This window comes from Pelmatolapia mariae, linkage group LG7, assembly GCF_036321145.2.
Source record: "Pelmatolapia mariae isolate MD_Pm_ZW linkage group LG7, Pm_UMD_F_2, whole genome shotgun sequence".
NCBI lineage: Eukaryota > Metazoa > Chordata > Actinopteri > Cichliformes > Cichlidae > Pelmatolapia > Pelmatolapia mariae.
In genome coordinates this window covers 32557438-32575247 of record NC_086233.1, presented here as the reverse complement: position 1 = coordinate 32575247, position 17810 = coordinate 32557438, and the positions used below count along the sequence as shown (strand labels likewise).

The window sequence follows — 17810 nt, the reverse complement described above, 5'->3', positions numbered from 1 at the left end:
TATATGTTGTATCTCTATCTGAATATAATTTGCCAGTGTCTGAACTTTAACTGTGTTGAAATGAAAATAAGGAAACTCCAAAATCTGCCTCTACTTGTCCCACTATTCATTGTACTGACTGCTTCACAGTAGGGATGAATGATGAGTTGCGCATGGTCGCCTTCAGACATAGCGCTTTCTTGTTTCAGTAAAAAAGCGATTCAAGGTTTGGTTTCATCCAATCAAGATGATCTTTTGCCACATGATTTAGGTTCCTTTCATGTGCTTTTTTGCTGCTGCCCTCACATGCTTTTCTTCAGGAGTGGCTTTTTTCTGGCTTCCCTGTCATTTAGCCCAGATTTTTAAAGAATTCTGACGACTGTTGTCTTTCCAGGAAGCTCTCCCACTGCAACAAGCTGCAGTATGTAGTTCTGCCAGAGCACACTGTGGGGCCGTTTTCTGACCGAAGTTCATGTGTGGATCTTCTCCGGAGGTTTCTCCATGTGGTTAGAGCCCAGGCTTGGGCAAGATGCTGTGTAGTCCTGTTTTATTTTAATTGGAAACAGTGCAATGTTATGCCGTCTAAGCTGTTTTGATTTTTTTTTAAATAATCCATCCCATATCAAGTCTCCCTACAATCTTTTAGAAAACTGCATAAAATTCTTAGAAATTTCTGATTGGGAAGTGATTTGTGAACATGTTCAAATAATCACCTAAGTGCTAAGCAGTGCTAAATGGACTTACTTGGAGACGTTTCACCTCTCACCTGGAGTTCTAAATGATTAGTGGGAACTTCCCAGAATTTTAAATACTGTAGTGTAGAGGTGACTCCATTGTGTCTGCTGCACACTGTTGAAGCAGCTGTTAAAATTTTTAGATGCAGGAGATGCAACATTCATTGTTCATCAATCCGTTGATGAACAATGGCATTCCGATCATTCAGACACAAGTTAATTTTGGTTTCCCCATTGACCCCATTGCTTTATTCAGACATACTTCGACTGTGACACAGAGAGCAAACTACGCATTTGTTTTTGCCATTAGTTACTCTTGTCGGCATCAACACAGTCCTACAGTTAGCATTGCCTGCCTATTCATTAATATGACTGCATCCAGTTGGACGTGACTGCACCCAGTTGGGGGCAGACATCAGAAGGCCTATTTTGAGTAACTACATATTTCAGGGTCTTCTCTTGTGTGTTTCTGGTTCTTGTTCCCCTCTACTCTTGTAAACCCCTTCTTATCCCAGAGGTGTAGGGCTCTTATAAACCCATATACTCCAATTTGAAGCTTCTCTCTAAAATGTGTAGTCCAAGAAGCCCCATCCATTTCCACTGACATCCTCCCAAGTGAACTTGGTGTTGCTGTTCACTGCACAGATGTGCTCTGTGAAAGTTTCCAGTTCCTGTGTTTTGATTTTCCCCCTTCGCATACCTACCTTTAAAAACAGTATTCTCCAGTGAAAATAACCTTAGCCATTACCGGTTTTCAAAAAGATTTCTGACAAGGTCAATTCTGACATTGAATTATTTTGATGCAGACAGTCATCACAGTCTGATGTCACTCACCTGAGGAGCGGTCACCGCAGATGGCGCAGATGTGTTTGGTGAGTGACAGAGCTGTGCTCGAGGGCTGGGCAGGCACCTTCATCACGCCGTTGAGGCCCAGTGGAGGCTTTATGTCCTCCGTACTGCTGACAGAGTTCATTGGAGAGTTCAGCTGGAACATCAACACACAGAAACACACACGCCGACAAGTCACAATGCAGCCCGCTAAACTCAAAACATCAAAACATCGCACAAGCACCGTCAAATAAATTACATAAGCTTAAGGTCAAATTCGCCAAGAAGATTATACACAATAAGGACATTACATGAAACTGGAGTCATGTCACTCAGGGAGTACTGAACAATCTGAAATATGCCTTTTGCCAGACAAAAGGCATATTAAGACTACTGATGCGTAATATAGATGGTCAGCAGCCCTAGCAACACCTCTTTTTTCCTCTGTCATTTCTCCCTTTCTCTCTCCTCCCTCCTGTTCCCCTCGTTTTCAGATCTAAATCTGGCGCAGCAGGATCCTGCACCACTCAACCCCAGGAACTCTTTTATTCATGCTCTCAACAAGCCCTGCTGGCTCCAAAATGTTCAGCGCTAGCATAACTCTACTGCAAAATTGAACAGTACAGCAGAATAAAGAGACAGCATTTGTTTTAGCAGCAGCGCAACTGCAGCTCTAAGTCTAACTTCAATAGTTGCCCGTGCCTCGCTCTCTGAAGGAGCTTTGATAAAATTCATTCAAAAATGACCCCTCTTTGCTTTCTGCTGAAAGTGAAAAGCAAGGGGGAGGCTAATTATTATAACAAGCTACACGCTGTTTCCAGAGGAGATAAACGTTAAGGGGAAATATATAAATTATCCACTAAATATACTGGATGGAACAGAAACAAGCCAACTATTAGTGGGAAAAAAATGACTTCATGAAAAAAAGTAAAAGCGCTAGTCTGATTGACTGTGCTAAAACCACAGTAATTTTACATGGGGGTAAGAAAGGGGGAAGGAAAACTGCATATAGTCAGACAAGTAGATTCTCCACAGGCACATTCATAACAGAGGGATGAGAGACAGAACACTATTGGCAGAGCAGAGCCAGATGTGTTTTTATTAAGTTACCACACATGAGAAATGTCTTACAGCACAAACACTTTCTGAGTTAAAATTAAGTTCATACTGTTGCAGAGAAACCCTGTCTATATCTGCTGGGATTAGGAATGACAGAAAAGCCATTTACATCTTATAATGACAAGGCTAACATATTTTGTCACTCTAAAACACACCCTAAGCCGTGTTTACACTCATCTGACAAAAGTACATTAGGAGCATAATGGAAGAACATAGAAAAGTATACATCAGGGCAAACAATGCCCTTTATTAGACGCACAGGACATAAACCAAACAGCCACTGAGTTTATATGCATGTTGGTAAGTGGTTACACAACTACAGTTGTAGCTGTGTAATATCTTTATAACTGGGAATTACAGAATCTCAGGTTTACATTGCTACAGTTCATAGAAATATCACTTAGATTATACATGAAACTAATTAGGATATTAGCTAAAAATGCCTTGAAATAAAAATGGGTATTATTCTGTTTTTATTCAGAGTACACAAGTAAAGGTGGTAGACTTAAAAACTTTCAGGAAAAAAAAAGAAAAGAAATGTTTTAAGTGATTTTTTGCAAACTCACATTTACTGGATACACACGTGTGTCTCGGTGAGCACCAAATGGACTTTTGATACACATATTGTTAAAAGTAAAATCATACTGAAAACGTAAAAGAAACAGACGGGCTGAAAATCAAAGGAGCTGTAGCTGAGATATACTGACTTTTAGTGAAGGGTCAAGCTCCAACAACCCTCCAGTCCAGAGTTCCCATATTTGAACTCATCAGCATGTTTCATAAGATAATAAAGTCAAGGAACAAAGCTCCTCTAGAACCATGGACAATATATCAGTTTAATTTATTTTTATTTTACTATGTATTTTTACAGATCATGTATCATAAAGATAAGGCAGATAAGACATGCATGCAAAAAGACTTTTATATGCAGCTTATATGTAAATATGTAAATAACTACATACTCAAATTGCAAGTACACATGGCCAAGATACTACCTGCACTGCACACAAACTGTATACAAGCCACTGTGGCATTTCACCTTCAAAAGCTTACACACCCTAAAATCTGATCCCTCTTTAATGCTGAAAAAAAATGTTAGCTGTGCCAAATACATACATATTGCTGGAAGCTACAATACACCATGCTTCCATTGAGAGAAATATTCAAGCCCATGGTGATTTGCCATCACATCAAATAGGAAATACTAGATGTCTCCTGCATCATTTTACACATATTTCCAGAGAATTCAGCATGACATATGGGGTGTCATGGGAACTTGGGGAACTGAGTTGAATTTCAAAATTATAGCTTACATAAGTTAGAATGTTTGGCTGTGTGAATGATGGATTAACTTGGGAGGGAGGGATGAGTGAGTTAAAAAGGCTAAACCCCCTTTCACCATAAGGAAATGTTTAGTTTACACCCTGGCACTCACCACTGGTCTGAGCTTCACACTGTATGCACACAAACAAACACACACATACAGAGGCATACACAGACAGCCTCAGTTGGAGAAAAAAAGGTTACCATCCTGCACAGCTTCCTATAGTACTTTAGACATCAAATAAAGGTTAAAAAGGAAACATTGTAGAAAAACACAATACAATGCAGAATTTCAAGGGACACTAAAGGTCAGCAATGCATGCAATTCAATATCTGAATCAACTCCTGGGAGTCAAAGCTGATGTCATTGTTTTCTTCCAGTATAAAGCCACGTGATAGGAGCGTGACGAATCAATGAAGGATATGCAGTGGCTTACAAGATGCAATCAGCCAGAAAAAGTTGGTATAATTTTTGCATCTGGTTTTCAAGCTAAAAAAATGTCAGTGTTCATTGTGTATCTACTTATAGTAGAGCTTATCAAACTTTCAAATACCTCCCTCCCCCCAAAAAAGTTTGCAACGCCAGCCCCACCAATCCATGCAGAATCTTACTAAAATAAATATCTTCAAAACTGCATTTAAAAGAAAAACATCCCGTTTGTTTTCCATCATTAGATGATATTCATTCAGATGAACTTCTTTTCATATCGTTCCCCTGGTTATCCAAGCAAGCCAAAAACCCAACTCCCCACTGTGGTTCAATGCCCCACCAGGGGGCCTGTCACACAGTCTGTGGAACACCATGGTTTAAGGGGTCCTAAAACAAAGACCTAGTGTTGATGCTAGTGGTAAGTGTGAGAAAAAAAATTAAATAGAAAAGACATTAGTTTGGATATAGCCTCAAATTTGCAGGACAAAGAGGGTACAGGGATATACCTGCATCACTTTGGCAGCATGTGAACACACCCACATCTATGCAAGTTTATCCACATGCATGCACAAACCCACATCATGAGGTCTTACCTCAGTTAAACGCCTGAGTCTAGTCCTTTCCCCTGGAGTGCAGCACTAACAGAGCTGTCTTCTTGACTGAGACTGTCTCTATCAAACCCTCTATCTCCCTGACAGAAAAGATTCTTCCCTCTTACAATCTATTTTCAGTGAACCTGCAACTCAATCTCAGCAACACTGCTCCCCAACAGTGGGGTGGGCAGGCTACGGGGGGGCTTTTCTTTTCCTTCTGCCCATGGCAATGGAGACAAGGCAGGGAGATTAAAGTGGCTCAGGACTAGTTCTGGAAATAGAATATATGCACCCGCCCTTACAACACACACACATGTGAACCATTGCAGGGAGGTATGCCAGTTGTGTGTACAGCTCTGGGAAACCCCACTGACAAGCCTCTCCTTAGACACCGAAGAGACACTTTAAGGACAAGAAAGCTTAAAACAGAGGAGGGTCATTTAAAATCCAAGACTTTTTAACGTAACACACGATTCCCTGCAGAACAATGTACAAAACAAAAGAGACCTGAAATGCTCTAACTAAATTACACTTTTTTTTTTTCTCTCTGCGGGTGTTACATAACATGTTGTGGAGGGCATTCCAATGATACATCCAGTACAGTGGGGGTCTGTGTCTGTTTGAGGGTGTCAGATTCTGCACTGAACTGATATGCATGATTATATGTTCTGTGCCACCTGCTGGCTCCAGCATTCTGCTGTAACATTCAAACATTAGGCTAAAGGTGATGAATTAATAGTTCTACAAATATGAATGGAAAAGTGACAGAAAGTATCAGCGGCTGCATGGAAATATATAAAAAACAGCGCATAAAAAGTTATTTATACGTGTTACTTTGGTTTGGAATTACAAAAACACTATGACGCATTATGCCAAACAAGTGTTTTTTTTAAATGTTGGGTCATGATAGCAACAGATATGTGTGGTTCATTACAATGAAGAAAAAAAAAACTAGAGGTGCACCAATCGACTGACCGGGGACCAACACGGGACGATTTCTGACCAGTTAGCCTCCAGTATGGACACTTATGAACTGGTCCATTTTGTGGGTGCAAAACATGCACACAATGGTGCAGGTAAATCTCTCACACACACACACACACACACACGCTTATAGCCACACACTATCATGTTAGTGTGGAAGTTAACCCAAAGTAAACTATGGTACACCACCACAAAAACGCTCAAACCAACAAACCACATACCCGATCATCCCCTGTGCATTTTAAAGAAACTACAAAGGAAAAGTGGCTAAAACTAAAGCTATCCAGAGCTCAAAGTGAGACACAAGCCAGCAAAGTATGTGGTAAGAACAAAGGATGAAAGCAGAAATTTATGGAAACAAGTGAGAAATAGAAAAGATTTGACAATGAAGCACCTGCCCTGTTATCTGTTAAAGGAATAAACGCACTGGAAAATGATTTAAGCACCTGACATTTGCTTTGTTACATAAATCAGTACAAATTGTAGTTTAATAATTCATTTTATTTTGAAAATAAAAATTGGAATTGGCCAATAAAACTGCAATCAGTTCATTTTTAAGCAAAACCAAATTTTTACTATGTGACAGCAGCCAAAAACAGTACATCAAGGCCTTTATTACACTAATTTATACTCTAGTTACAAAGTACAAAAAATCCAATCATGAACCAGTGAAGATATCTCAAAAAATAAATATACTACAAAAAGATAAATGACAATACAATAAATTATAATATTTTATTATTGAAACCATAAACAAAAAAAACAATAGTTCAACAAAATAACGATGAAGGGAAAAAAAGTGTATTAGTGCAGCTCACATTACTCATAATTCATTTTAACAGAAATAACAGAATATTCTTGGCAGCTGAACAGCCCCTGTGAACTATTAATATTCTATGACAATACATGGCGGTGGAAATCTAAAGAAAGGAGCGGCCCCTGAGCGAACACAGGACAAAAGAGAAAGAAGAGTAGAGACAGTAGAGGCCTGTGCTTAAGATGAGCTTAGCTCGATTCAGAGAGTCAGAGCACAGAGTTTGCTCGTAAAGATACTTCAAAAGGAGACATCAAATCTTCGTGCACCACTCCTTAATGCACAATCCTCATGTGGAACTTCAGTTACTTTGCTGTTCAAGGGCACCTTTGTTAATACAGAGAAAGTTATCTTCACTGGGTCTTTTCAAAAACGCCCTTATAGAATTTCTTCATAAGGTTTTCCATTAAAGAGCGGCACAACATGACCAGGAACTGAATGTTCTACTTCACAACCCACTGTTTCCGATCACACTCCTGACACTTGTTTCGCTCCCTCTACTGTGCTTTGCTTAAGAATTATTAATTTTTGTAACTTTAATTTATTTCTGCTTTAAGGCATGAAACTGAAACTATCTGCAGCTACAATGTAAAAGCAAGGAAGTGTGAGTGGACCTGATACAAATCTGCTGTTGACACAAGATGAAGGCTAACCAGCTGTCGACTGAGAGGTGAGGACAGGGGATCAGGTAATGATCTAGCCTAATGATAACCCCGAGTCCCCTTTCACCTCTGACACATTGTGACCATCACTTCCTTCTAAAAGAACACTTATCTTTGGACTCGTGCAAAGCATGGGTGGAATGAGTGAGAACTTTCCTCTCATCACTGTGTTGTGTGTGTGAGCGTTATCTTGACATGCATCAACAGAGACGGGGTATCAGGTTTCACACAGGGAGGATGTGGTGATGGACCCCTCTTCTGTAGCCTGTGGGCTTTAGTCACAGTTAGATAACTTATGAGAGATCTTAAAGACACCTTTTTTGAACACACACAGCTCACATAACAAAAACTAATCAACGGACACATGCACAGCACAGTTCATGCAGTTATTTGTGGAGGAACTCTGGGATCCTCTGCGAATAGGTCCTGTCATGTAACAGCAAATTACATGAGTCATGCTCAGGATGAGGAAACAGGAAGGAAAGGCAAATTCTAGCTATTACAGTATGCACTGTATGACCATCATGATTACATCCAGCACTCTCAGAATTACTGTCAAAAAGACATTTTTTGGCCTATGTAATGGAAAAATGTCCGTATACTTTATGCTTCTAAAGACTGCAGTACATAATGTGTACTTACATTGTACTTACATTAAGCTTTCTAAATACACAGTAATTAAAAAGCACCGTGTTACCATTATATTCACACCTACATAGTCACTGCATTGGCCTATTTCAAAAAGAACAAAAAGTTATAACAGGAAACAATAATGTCACTATTTTTTGAACTGCTTACTTAGCTGAAGCCTTGGTGATTGCACGTGGAAACCTTGTATTTATGGAGGCTTTTAGCATAACAGTGAATAATTAAGTCTCCCTCAAAAGTCTCAGCGAATGAAAGGAATCAATGAAAAATAAAAAAAAGGATCCCTCACTTACACATGGGATCACAACGTGGCCATAATTTATGTATTTTAATAGCTTATTAAGTGAATACATACATTATTTATCAACCATTAATAAAGCCTTTGGTTACAAAATATAAATCCTTCCTAAGTATGTCTTTTTGTAAAATAGCTCCGTGATTATTGTCACTAAGCTCTATTAAAACGCTCTCCCTACTCTCTCCCAGTAGAATTTAGCAGAAGCAGACATTATTCCAGACAGCTTGGAGGTTTCTAACACTCGCCCCATGCTGTGCCATAGCAGATAAAATGAATCATCGCAAGCACTCCCAGCTTGTGTGTGTGTGTGTGTGTGTGTGTGTGTGTGAGTGTTTTGACAGAAACTTTTGTTGCAGTGAAAAAAAGAGGATATTAAGCCTATCAGTGCTGTGGAAGCAGTGAGCCTTGCAGCAGTGAAGCTGGAATACACACAGTAACTTTCAGCTGTTGTCTCACCTCAGAATGGCACTGCTGGGCATGTATTTTGTCTAAGTGTTTTTGGAATCTATTGGAGTTTTTGCACATACAGGGGTGGGTTCACGGCATGAGTGGATCTATGTGTCTATGTGGATATATGAATTTCTGGAGTTACATGCAAGCACAAGCGTGCATTATCATTTTGTCTCCATCTGCATGTGTAAGTGTGACGTTCTGGCCAGGGTGTTTCCTGCATAGAGAAATTGTTGGTGCCACCCAACGATGTTTTAATCAGAGCCACGAGAATTTAGTTTCAATAATTATTTTAATTAATAATCAATTTGATTGAGTTTGCATGAAATTCAGAAGATATATGCAGCATAAAACTTGAATTATTATTTTTTGATTAGTGTGTGACCTAGAATGCAAATACTCTGCATATATACATTTATAATGGCCAATGATAAAATTGTGTTATTCCAAGGGAAAAAAAACAACAACGAAGAAAACAAAAACAAAAAACCCCCACTGTTTTTGCAACCTTTGAATAAACATGTATTTCTAACTGATAAAATGAGCTACATGCTGTAATACTGCCTGACTATTGAAAATTAGAGATGCACTAAATGATCACCCAGCAACTAGAATCATATGTATTTGACAGGCTGTGATGGGCTGATTAATCTCAGATATATAAGATTCTGTGCTAATCCGCCATAGCGTGACATGCACTTGTCCAGAAATGTAACTAAATATAGGAAAATATGTCACAACAACTGCAATTTCTGTGCTAGATGGAAATATGCCGTGCAAAAGACAAAAAATTAAACACAACAATTGAATTATGTAAACTGCGAATGCCAATAATCTAACAATGTAGCATTTCCTATTTCCTCATTTTGATAGCAATGTAAATAAACGTAGGTGACTACAAAGTCTTTTGATTTATTTGAGCTGTTTTCTTTGTTTCAATATTAAAATGACAAGTTTGAATGTATTTTGGATTTTTTTTCTAATCTAGTCAGCAGGTCAGACTTTGGAAATCAAAATCTGGCAAGAAAATTGCAACTGATGCATTTCTACAGAAAATGTATGAATAATGTGCTGCACTTGCACTTGAGTTGTCTGCCATTCAGTATTCCCATATCACACTCTCTGTGAGAAACTATTTCAAAAACTGTACACTGGCATGTCCTCTTTGTTGTAAAGATGGGTCACTATCTTACATTTCACTTCGAGATGGATAAAGACATATTTTTGGTTTCAAGACAGGCACCAGTCCAGAGATTAATGCTCTAGTGATTAGTCTAAGGAGCTTGGAAAGAAAAGCGTCTGGACTTCTTTATGTTGCTTGAAGACGTTTCACCTCTCATCCGAGAAGCTTCTTCAGTTCTAAGGGGTAGAAAGAACTTAGAACTGAAGAAGCTTCTCGGATGAGAGGTGAAACGTCTTCAAGCAACTTAAAGAAGTCCAGACGCTTTTCTTTCCAAGCTCCTTAGACTACGATGACCTGGATGACTGAGAACCTTCACAGACATATGCTCTAGTGATTACATTATCAGCGTAGCTTTTTAGGTGTTTCCTGCTGTGCACCATAAAAATGAACAAAATTATATGTCTTTCATCAAATAACGCATAATCTGGCAGCAATTTAAAGACCATTTCAGTGTAAAACCACCAATGAATTTAGCAGTGTTTTGCAAGTCATTTAGTTATATTTCCATTTTCCACCGTTTGGCGGATAATGTGATGACAAATCCAACTGCTTTTAAATGATGAGTCTTTTACTTGGGTAATAGTATTAGTGTCAGGCAACTGGATTCCCTTTTACTTTCCATGGCCGACAACAAGTAAACAAGTACTTTATTGATGACTGTTTCCGACTGATTAGTTCCCTAATCCTAAACAAGATGTTGGATGATCAACACCAATTCTGCCAGAATGAGGTTTGATACTGAACATCTGACATTTGCAAGATTAAACTAATCTGTTTCAACACTCTTTTCATAGAAAATGTCAGCCTTGCCTTCTTTGTGTAACACATCTTTCATTTTTAGTTATGGATGCTGAAGAAAAGAATTTATTATAGGACTGTAAAGAGTGTATAAATATAAAATGACTAATATCTGTGCATGACTTCAAGTTTTACAGGCGTCTGGGCAGTGACAAAAGTAGAATTAGTCATACAGTAAGTGTCATTACACTTCACAGACATACCACAGTGTACATGTCTGTCCACAGGCTGCATTGAGTTGCTGTAATATCACACCAGCAGATGCAATTAAAGCCCTGAAGGGATTATTTCAAGCTTTAAAATAAAAGTGTGCCCTCAAGGCATTCAAACGACAATGTCTAGAGCCTGCACTATGAGGCTGCACCGTGAAACGTAAGCCTAACGCTAGCATTTCAATCCCTTATAGCGCCTACCTCCTAAATGGCCCAACTCCTATGTGGCCCGACACAAGCAGAACACACAAAGGCCCAAGCTTTATCACACAATCCATCAGCTATTGAAGGCTTGTAAAATAAAAAAGTAATGGAAAAAAATAAGAAAAATAAGATCACTAATAAAAAGCAAACAAAGGAGAGGGGCTTTAACGTAACTCTTTGTCAAACTATTTTCTATAAAATCTGCATTCTCCCCATCAACACAATGCATTAATCATTTGCTTTAATTCCGTCAGAAATGCACTGCATCTTTACCTTTATAGTGCTATGGGAAAAAGTGAGCGCTAAATTGGTTTCAAAGTTTTCCTTAACACATCTAAGCTTTGATTGGCGTTAGAGAGCCTTGATTGCTCCCCTAAGACCTTACACACAGTTCTTTTCTACAGCCATGGAGCCATGATGTCATGCAAAGTCCATCAAAGACCACAGCAGTGGAAGGGACCTTTATTACTCCCACAGAGAAAGGGGCTAAGGTCCACCTCTCTCCTTCACTTGAATGTGCTGTGTTTCGGGCTCCTAGCAACACAAACGCTGAAAAGTGGCACATGACATCACAGCCACCGCTCATTTATAATTTATTAAACGCGTGTTCCATTTCTTGTAAAACATTTACACCTTTTTCACATTTGTGTTTTTGAGTCCAGAAACAGTCGAGCTTAATATGTATTTTGAAAGCCTTACTGTGAGACACTGGTCTGTTGTTGGTTTAGGATTTGCCGCGAGGTTTCAGTGGGAGGACAGAATCCAGAGGGGTACAGACTGGGTCTGGAAAATGGTAGCCAGCCATGGTTCTATGATAAAGAACCCCTTTTTCCCAACAGCCAGACAATTCTCCTCATTGTCACTGCAAGTGTGAACTGTGTTCCAACCACTGCCTATAATCCCTTCCATGTGTTTGGGTAGTTGCGGTGTCTGTGATCGAGGGACGGTCTGTCTTCTCAGTAAGTTCAAGCCTACAGACATAACCACTGATGAGTTTGATACTAAGAAGCACGACTACAGTCTGGCAACACACCCAGAGCATATAGCTCAAAAGATGTCTTGCAGGTTGCAAGACATCTTTTGAGCTATATGCTATATGCTATATGCTCCCTTCATAGAACTCCAGAAAATATGAGTTGACAACCCTGGCAAAACCACGAAATAAAAGACAAAGTATGCATTTCAAATAACACACAATATCTTTTATGTATAGTATGTTTGCTGACAATGCATGGTCCTCTTCACACAGAAAAAGTTCTCAATGGAGAAAAAAAAAGGAGAAAAAACATAACCGCAGTATGTCATTGTGTCTGGATGCTCGGGACAGAGCTGAAGGGGAAGTACTGTTGTTCAAGATGTAAGAACTGGCTGATGATAAAGGACTGTCTCTCTCTTTACATGTGGTTAGCTTTTTTCTGAGGATGTGAGACTCCTGTATGAATAGGACTTTTGTTCATCTTCTCCCAAGCTTTCATCATGTTTTCAATTAAACCTTTGATGTAGAGGATAGTTAAACCTTGCTGCTTTTCATTTATACATTGTTTTTTATTGAAAAATATATAGCTTTTAGGGCAAAGTAGGTAAGCCTGATTACCACCTGACCGTGCATGTCCATCTATAAATCTAATCTTTCTACTGGAAGATGCTGCTGAGTGCAGCTGATGGTCAAATAAGGTATTCTTGTGATTATTGTATTTTATAATACTACATATGCATGTATGATCATTAGAAAGAAAGTACAGTATATGCAGTTTGGTGTGTGTCCACGCCTGTGCATTGTGAGCCGTTAGCTTAGGCAGGGTCTCACACTGGTCTGGGCGGTTAAGTAGTGAAAAAGGCTGAGCTGTGACCTCGTTCCAGTTAACTGCTCCTGACAAAAGCAAGTCAGCCGAGTGTTAAGTGTAAGTGGCATATGCCGTCTGACTCAAATCACGTCTTATCAGAAGTGCCGCGCCTCACGACCACAGGGCAGTGCCATCATCTTTATGCTCTAAGCCACTGCACTTTCAAATCAAACCACTGTTCCCCACCTTTGCTGAGCAGCAGCAAAAAGCCTCAACAATCTCGGTTATGGAATCACTCATAGTTAACCGTTTACGAGGCCACCTGTACAGTTTGGGCTTGGGTGGCATTCGAAATATGTAAAACACAGGTGTCAACAATAACATTTTTGTTTTTCCTTTTTTTATTCTTTAGCATTAATGAAATGAGAATTTTATTTTTAAAGTTTTGCAATATAAATGATAGAGTATGCAGATACACCTTTAGTTAAGCATAATACTTGTGTGTATACTGCTTCTTGTAGACAAACTAATCAAAAAAGTCAGCCAAAATGATATTTTTTCTTGTTATCTAAAGTTATTTAAACATTACAAAAAATTTATTTTCATTATTTTTTGAATAATAAAGAAACAATTAAATCACACCAGTACTGCAACCTTCGGTTTGTTGGACGCATTTGCCCTCACATCAACCGTTTCAACAAATTAACCACTACAGCACTGTAAATACTAAACCAGCTATAATTACTGTAAGTACAGTATTAAAACTGTTGGCACTAACTGAATCAATTGTTACTGGTTCTTGACACAGCTACTAAAAATGGTGGGATTGGCTGTGAGGCGGTACAAAAATACCCCTCTATGCTGACACCACAGGATATTTTTCATGAATGCCATAATGTAAACATATTTTTAAGATTAATGTGTACACCTAAAAAGTTATATCAAAACACTAAAGCACGTGTAAAAGATTCATTGAGACAGAGCAGTTTTTCCCCACAACCTGGTACACTGACAGCTGCTTCAGTATATTTCATGATTTATTTTTAATTTTTCAGGCATCTGATTGGTTTATGATTGAGCTAACTGCTAACTAGCTCTTTTTGTTTCTCTGCTCAGTTGGTTGTTGTGTGGTCCTCAGTGTCATTCAGCTTTCTCAAGTCTCCTGTCCCACAATTGGACAAATTAAAAATCCACCATAGTCTAATATCAGCTCTCCACCCCCACACGTGTGCCTCACTATCATCACAATTTAAATCAGTGAAAAACATTGCAGGTTCAGCTGAACCCACCAAAGTGTTTTGCTAACTAAAAATTTCACCTGCAAATAAAGAATAGCCCTCCAGGACAGAAATGGCAGTGCAGATGAAAGTGTTGGAATCATAAAGTACCCAGGAATAAGAAGGAGAAGGGTGGGGAGAAGGACGGGGGGCTTTCTAGCAATGAAAGATTTTGGCTGCTTTCACAAAGTGCTCCTAATCCACTCTAAACTCCATTACATGTGGGACACTTTCACTAAGAAGGCACAGATAAGCTCAACAATAGCGAGGAGAGCCCATCCAAAAAAAAAGCATCACATTGCTTGCGTACTAAAAAAAAATCAACAAACATAAAGAAGGGCAGCAACCACATTTTGGGGGGAAACTATTTCAATTTTAGATATGGCACCAAACGGAAACTGGGCCACTGTATGCTTTGATGTCTCAATTGTGTGCGTGTGTGTGCGTTTAATAGCAAAGAAACCAAAGCTTATTGATGGAACAAAAATGACAGAGACAGAGAAAAGGGAGAAAATGGAGATGTTGTGACAGAGACAAGGATAGAACAAGACTGGGGAAGTGGACAGCCAAAGAAAAAGGATGGATGAATAGAAAGAGACGAGAGTAAGATATGGCAGGGAAAAAATATGCCTCAGATATAGAAGTAAGAGTGACAGAGCTAAAGTAGTGTGGAATCCCAGTTGAATAGGACTTGATTAACTGTGCCACAGGGTCAGAGCAGGGTCTCTGTCTGCTGGGGCCTGGCTTATGAAAATGATATGTGTGCATATATGTGTGAGTGTGCAAGTTTTGACTGTAATTTGCACTTTTGAAACATGTGACTGCAATTTGCAAGACATGATATACGTAAATGGTTTTTCTGGTTGGCTTAGGGCAGCTGCACTTCTCTGTGATCTGGAAGGGAGCACACAGAAAACCTCCTGAAACCTAGGATGAAGGCTTTCTGGTTTCTTAGAGTATGAAAAATGTAGGATTAATGCATGTTCATTTTACTCTAAACACACTACAGCTTCTTGCTATGAAGCTTTTTTTTCTTGATCTTGTGTAATAAATACAGTCCACACCTCACATTTACAGAGATCTGCTTTTGCCCCTCGCTAAAAATGGACAGTAGCAAAACTTTTGGTCAACAATATCTATATAGAAGAATTAAAAGTCGTAAAAGGTTTCAGTAGGTAAAACTGTGGAAGGGTCATTAACTTAAATTTTTGCCTTTTGTAAGTGCCTCTTGTTGGCCCCAACAAAACAACCAGCTACTAGTAACTCACCTTTTTCCTCATTTATTTCTTTGTTTTTAATTTGAATTACAATTATAGAATATATGAAATCCACTTTATGGATATTGGATATATGGTAATGGATATTTAATTTCCTTCATCACATTTCTTCCAAAAACAGCTAACTTTAAAAAAACATTTGTTAAAACGCACAATAATAAAATTACAAAGTAACTTAATGCATTTTGGAGTAACATCATATTTAAATCTATATGGGGAAACAGGTGGAATTGGTTCTATTAATGTTGTAAATTTGCAATATTGTACTTTGCCTAAAATAAAAAAGCAACCCATGATGTGCATGACTCTCAAACCTCAAATGAAAATGTAATTAAAACTAATGAAAATCAGAATTTGGTCTATAATGAGAGATTACATCAATCTATAGCGCAAAAAAACTGTCAGTTCTTTATTAAAACACAACATATAGACAGCAGTCTAAGTTCTCCAAACCTTTTCCTTTCCCTTTTGATACAAAAATAAACCACACTGTCCCTGCAGTGGTTCTACTGACATTTTGCAGACCACACACCCGTTGACCATTTTGGACAACATTTTGGATGTGAAAATCCTGCTGACAGTGTAAGATGTAGTGAATAAGGTCCCAGTCACACCTGGCTTACAGACTGATCAGTGACCACCTAGCAACCGCTCACCGTGAGGGATAATTTAGCACTCCCTGACCACTTGCAAGTTGCTGAAGGTTGATCAAAAGTTGCTGGGAAGATAAGACCTGCATATTGCTTTCGCCTATAATTTGAATGAAAGTGATGGATCTGTCTACAAACACCGTCCAAGCTCTCCAAGCTGTACTGAAACTGTGAAAAGTGTGACATAAACCAGAAATGAAGACCATTTGCCTTCAAACCAAAAGTTTTGAAACATGTTGGCACAACTTCACAACCCGTTCTTTCGCACTTTCTTAGTAATACTGCTGCTTGGCCAATATTTGGCAAGCTTTTGCAAACAAACATGAGAAACTACAGACATTCATGGAACTCTGCTAGCAATTAAAGCTATCAGTAGGAGGTCTTCGGTCCAGCATCTTCTCTGTGACCAAATTCATCCAGCCAATTCCAGAATCAGAATCAGAAAGACTTTATTTATTCCCAAGGGGCAATTAGTTGGGGAATAAATATATTTTTTGCTAACAACAAATCACATGAGAAACTTCATTACCCCATCTGGGGACATCTCCCCACAGTTTGTCAGATTTATAAACCTTTGGGCTAACCACGAGAGTTCCAGGTTTAAACTATTTCAGGTATTAGAAAGTGCAAGCAACAGCTATGGCTGTGAGTATGAAAGAAATATATCTTTTGGTTTATCAGAAAGTGAGCAGATAACTTAACTACTCTCTATATAATCATCCTTAAAATATATACTTTTAAAAGTGTGAGTCTCTTAACAGGCCTCACCTGGGGGCTAACGCTAGGACCGTAGCCCATGCCAGGCGAGTTCATGGAGTGAGGGCCCATGGGTGAGCTGATGACAGAGAAGGGTGAAGCCAGGCCATTCATTGGAGAGCTCAGCGTACTGATGGGAGAGTGGAGAGGGCCTGAGGGCCCCATGGACGTTGGGCTGAGTAGAGATGGGTGCATTCCACGGTGGGAGGTTGGTGATCCCAAGGGCGAAGAGGTCACCTGGCCTGATGAATCTGTTCAGGAAAAACCCCCCCCAGAAAGATTACACATTTTATCTTGAAGATTCCAATGAGCAAAGAAAATCACTGATAATAAACACGGGTAATTCTTACCATCCCGTCATATTTTCTTATGATAATAAGGTCTTTTGATTTTGCCTTCATAAGATTTTCAAATCAAAATGAGACAGGAAAAACCTGATGCAAGGCTTCGCAATTTGGACCAAAAAGCCACTTTGATAACTAAGTTTTGAATAAACACTCAGATTTCTTCAAAACAACGCTCTCACACTTGGTTTCTCCCAGCCAGGGTCGTTGGCACCGCAAGCCTAGCACATCTGGTAAAGTGTGAAGGCAGTTCTTTAATGTGAGTGCTGTGCAGGAAAATGGACAATTCAGCAAAAAACACTTAAGACAATTAAATTCAACAATCACCAATAGTGGAAAAACCACAAAGTTAGCGGCTGAAGGGTTGTGGGTATGGGCAGAATGTCATGAAAAGCTTGTGTACATGAACCGGGTGTTGGTTTTCTTTACTCTGTTGTTTTTCTCCACCATCATTTTTGATGGA

The 17810-nt window shown here is 39.1% G+C and overlaps 1 protein-coding gene across 4 annotated transcripts in view; it reads right to left on the bottom strand.

Moving 5' to 3' along the window:
• Positions 1-17810, bottom strand: part of rxraa (retinoid X receptor, alpha a) — a 103613-nt gene that overhangs the window by 24377 nt on the left and 61426 nt on the right. For all 4 annotated transcript variants that reach the window (XM_063478837.1, XM_063478838.1, XM_065471556.1 and 1 more), the window contains exons 3-4: positions 17016-17254; positions 1548-1698 (exon numbers count right to left, since the gene is read on the bottom strand). In XM_063478837.1, the coding sequence (XP_063334907.1) occupies positions 1548-1698; positions 17016-17254 (390 nt within the window). The remainder of the gene's footprint in view (positions 1-1547; positions 1699-17015; positions 17255-17810) is intronic.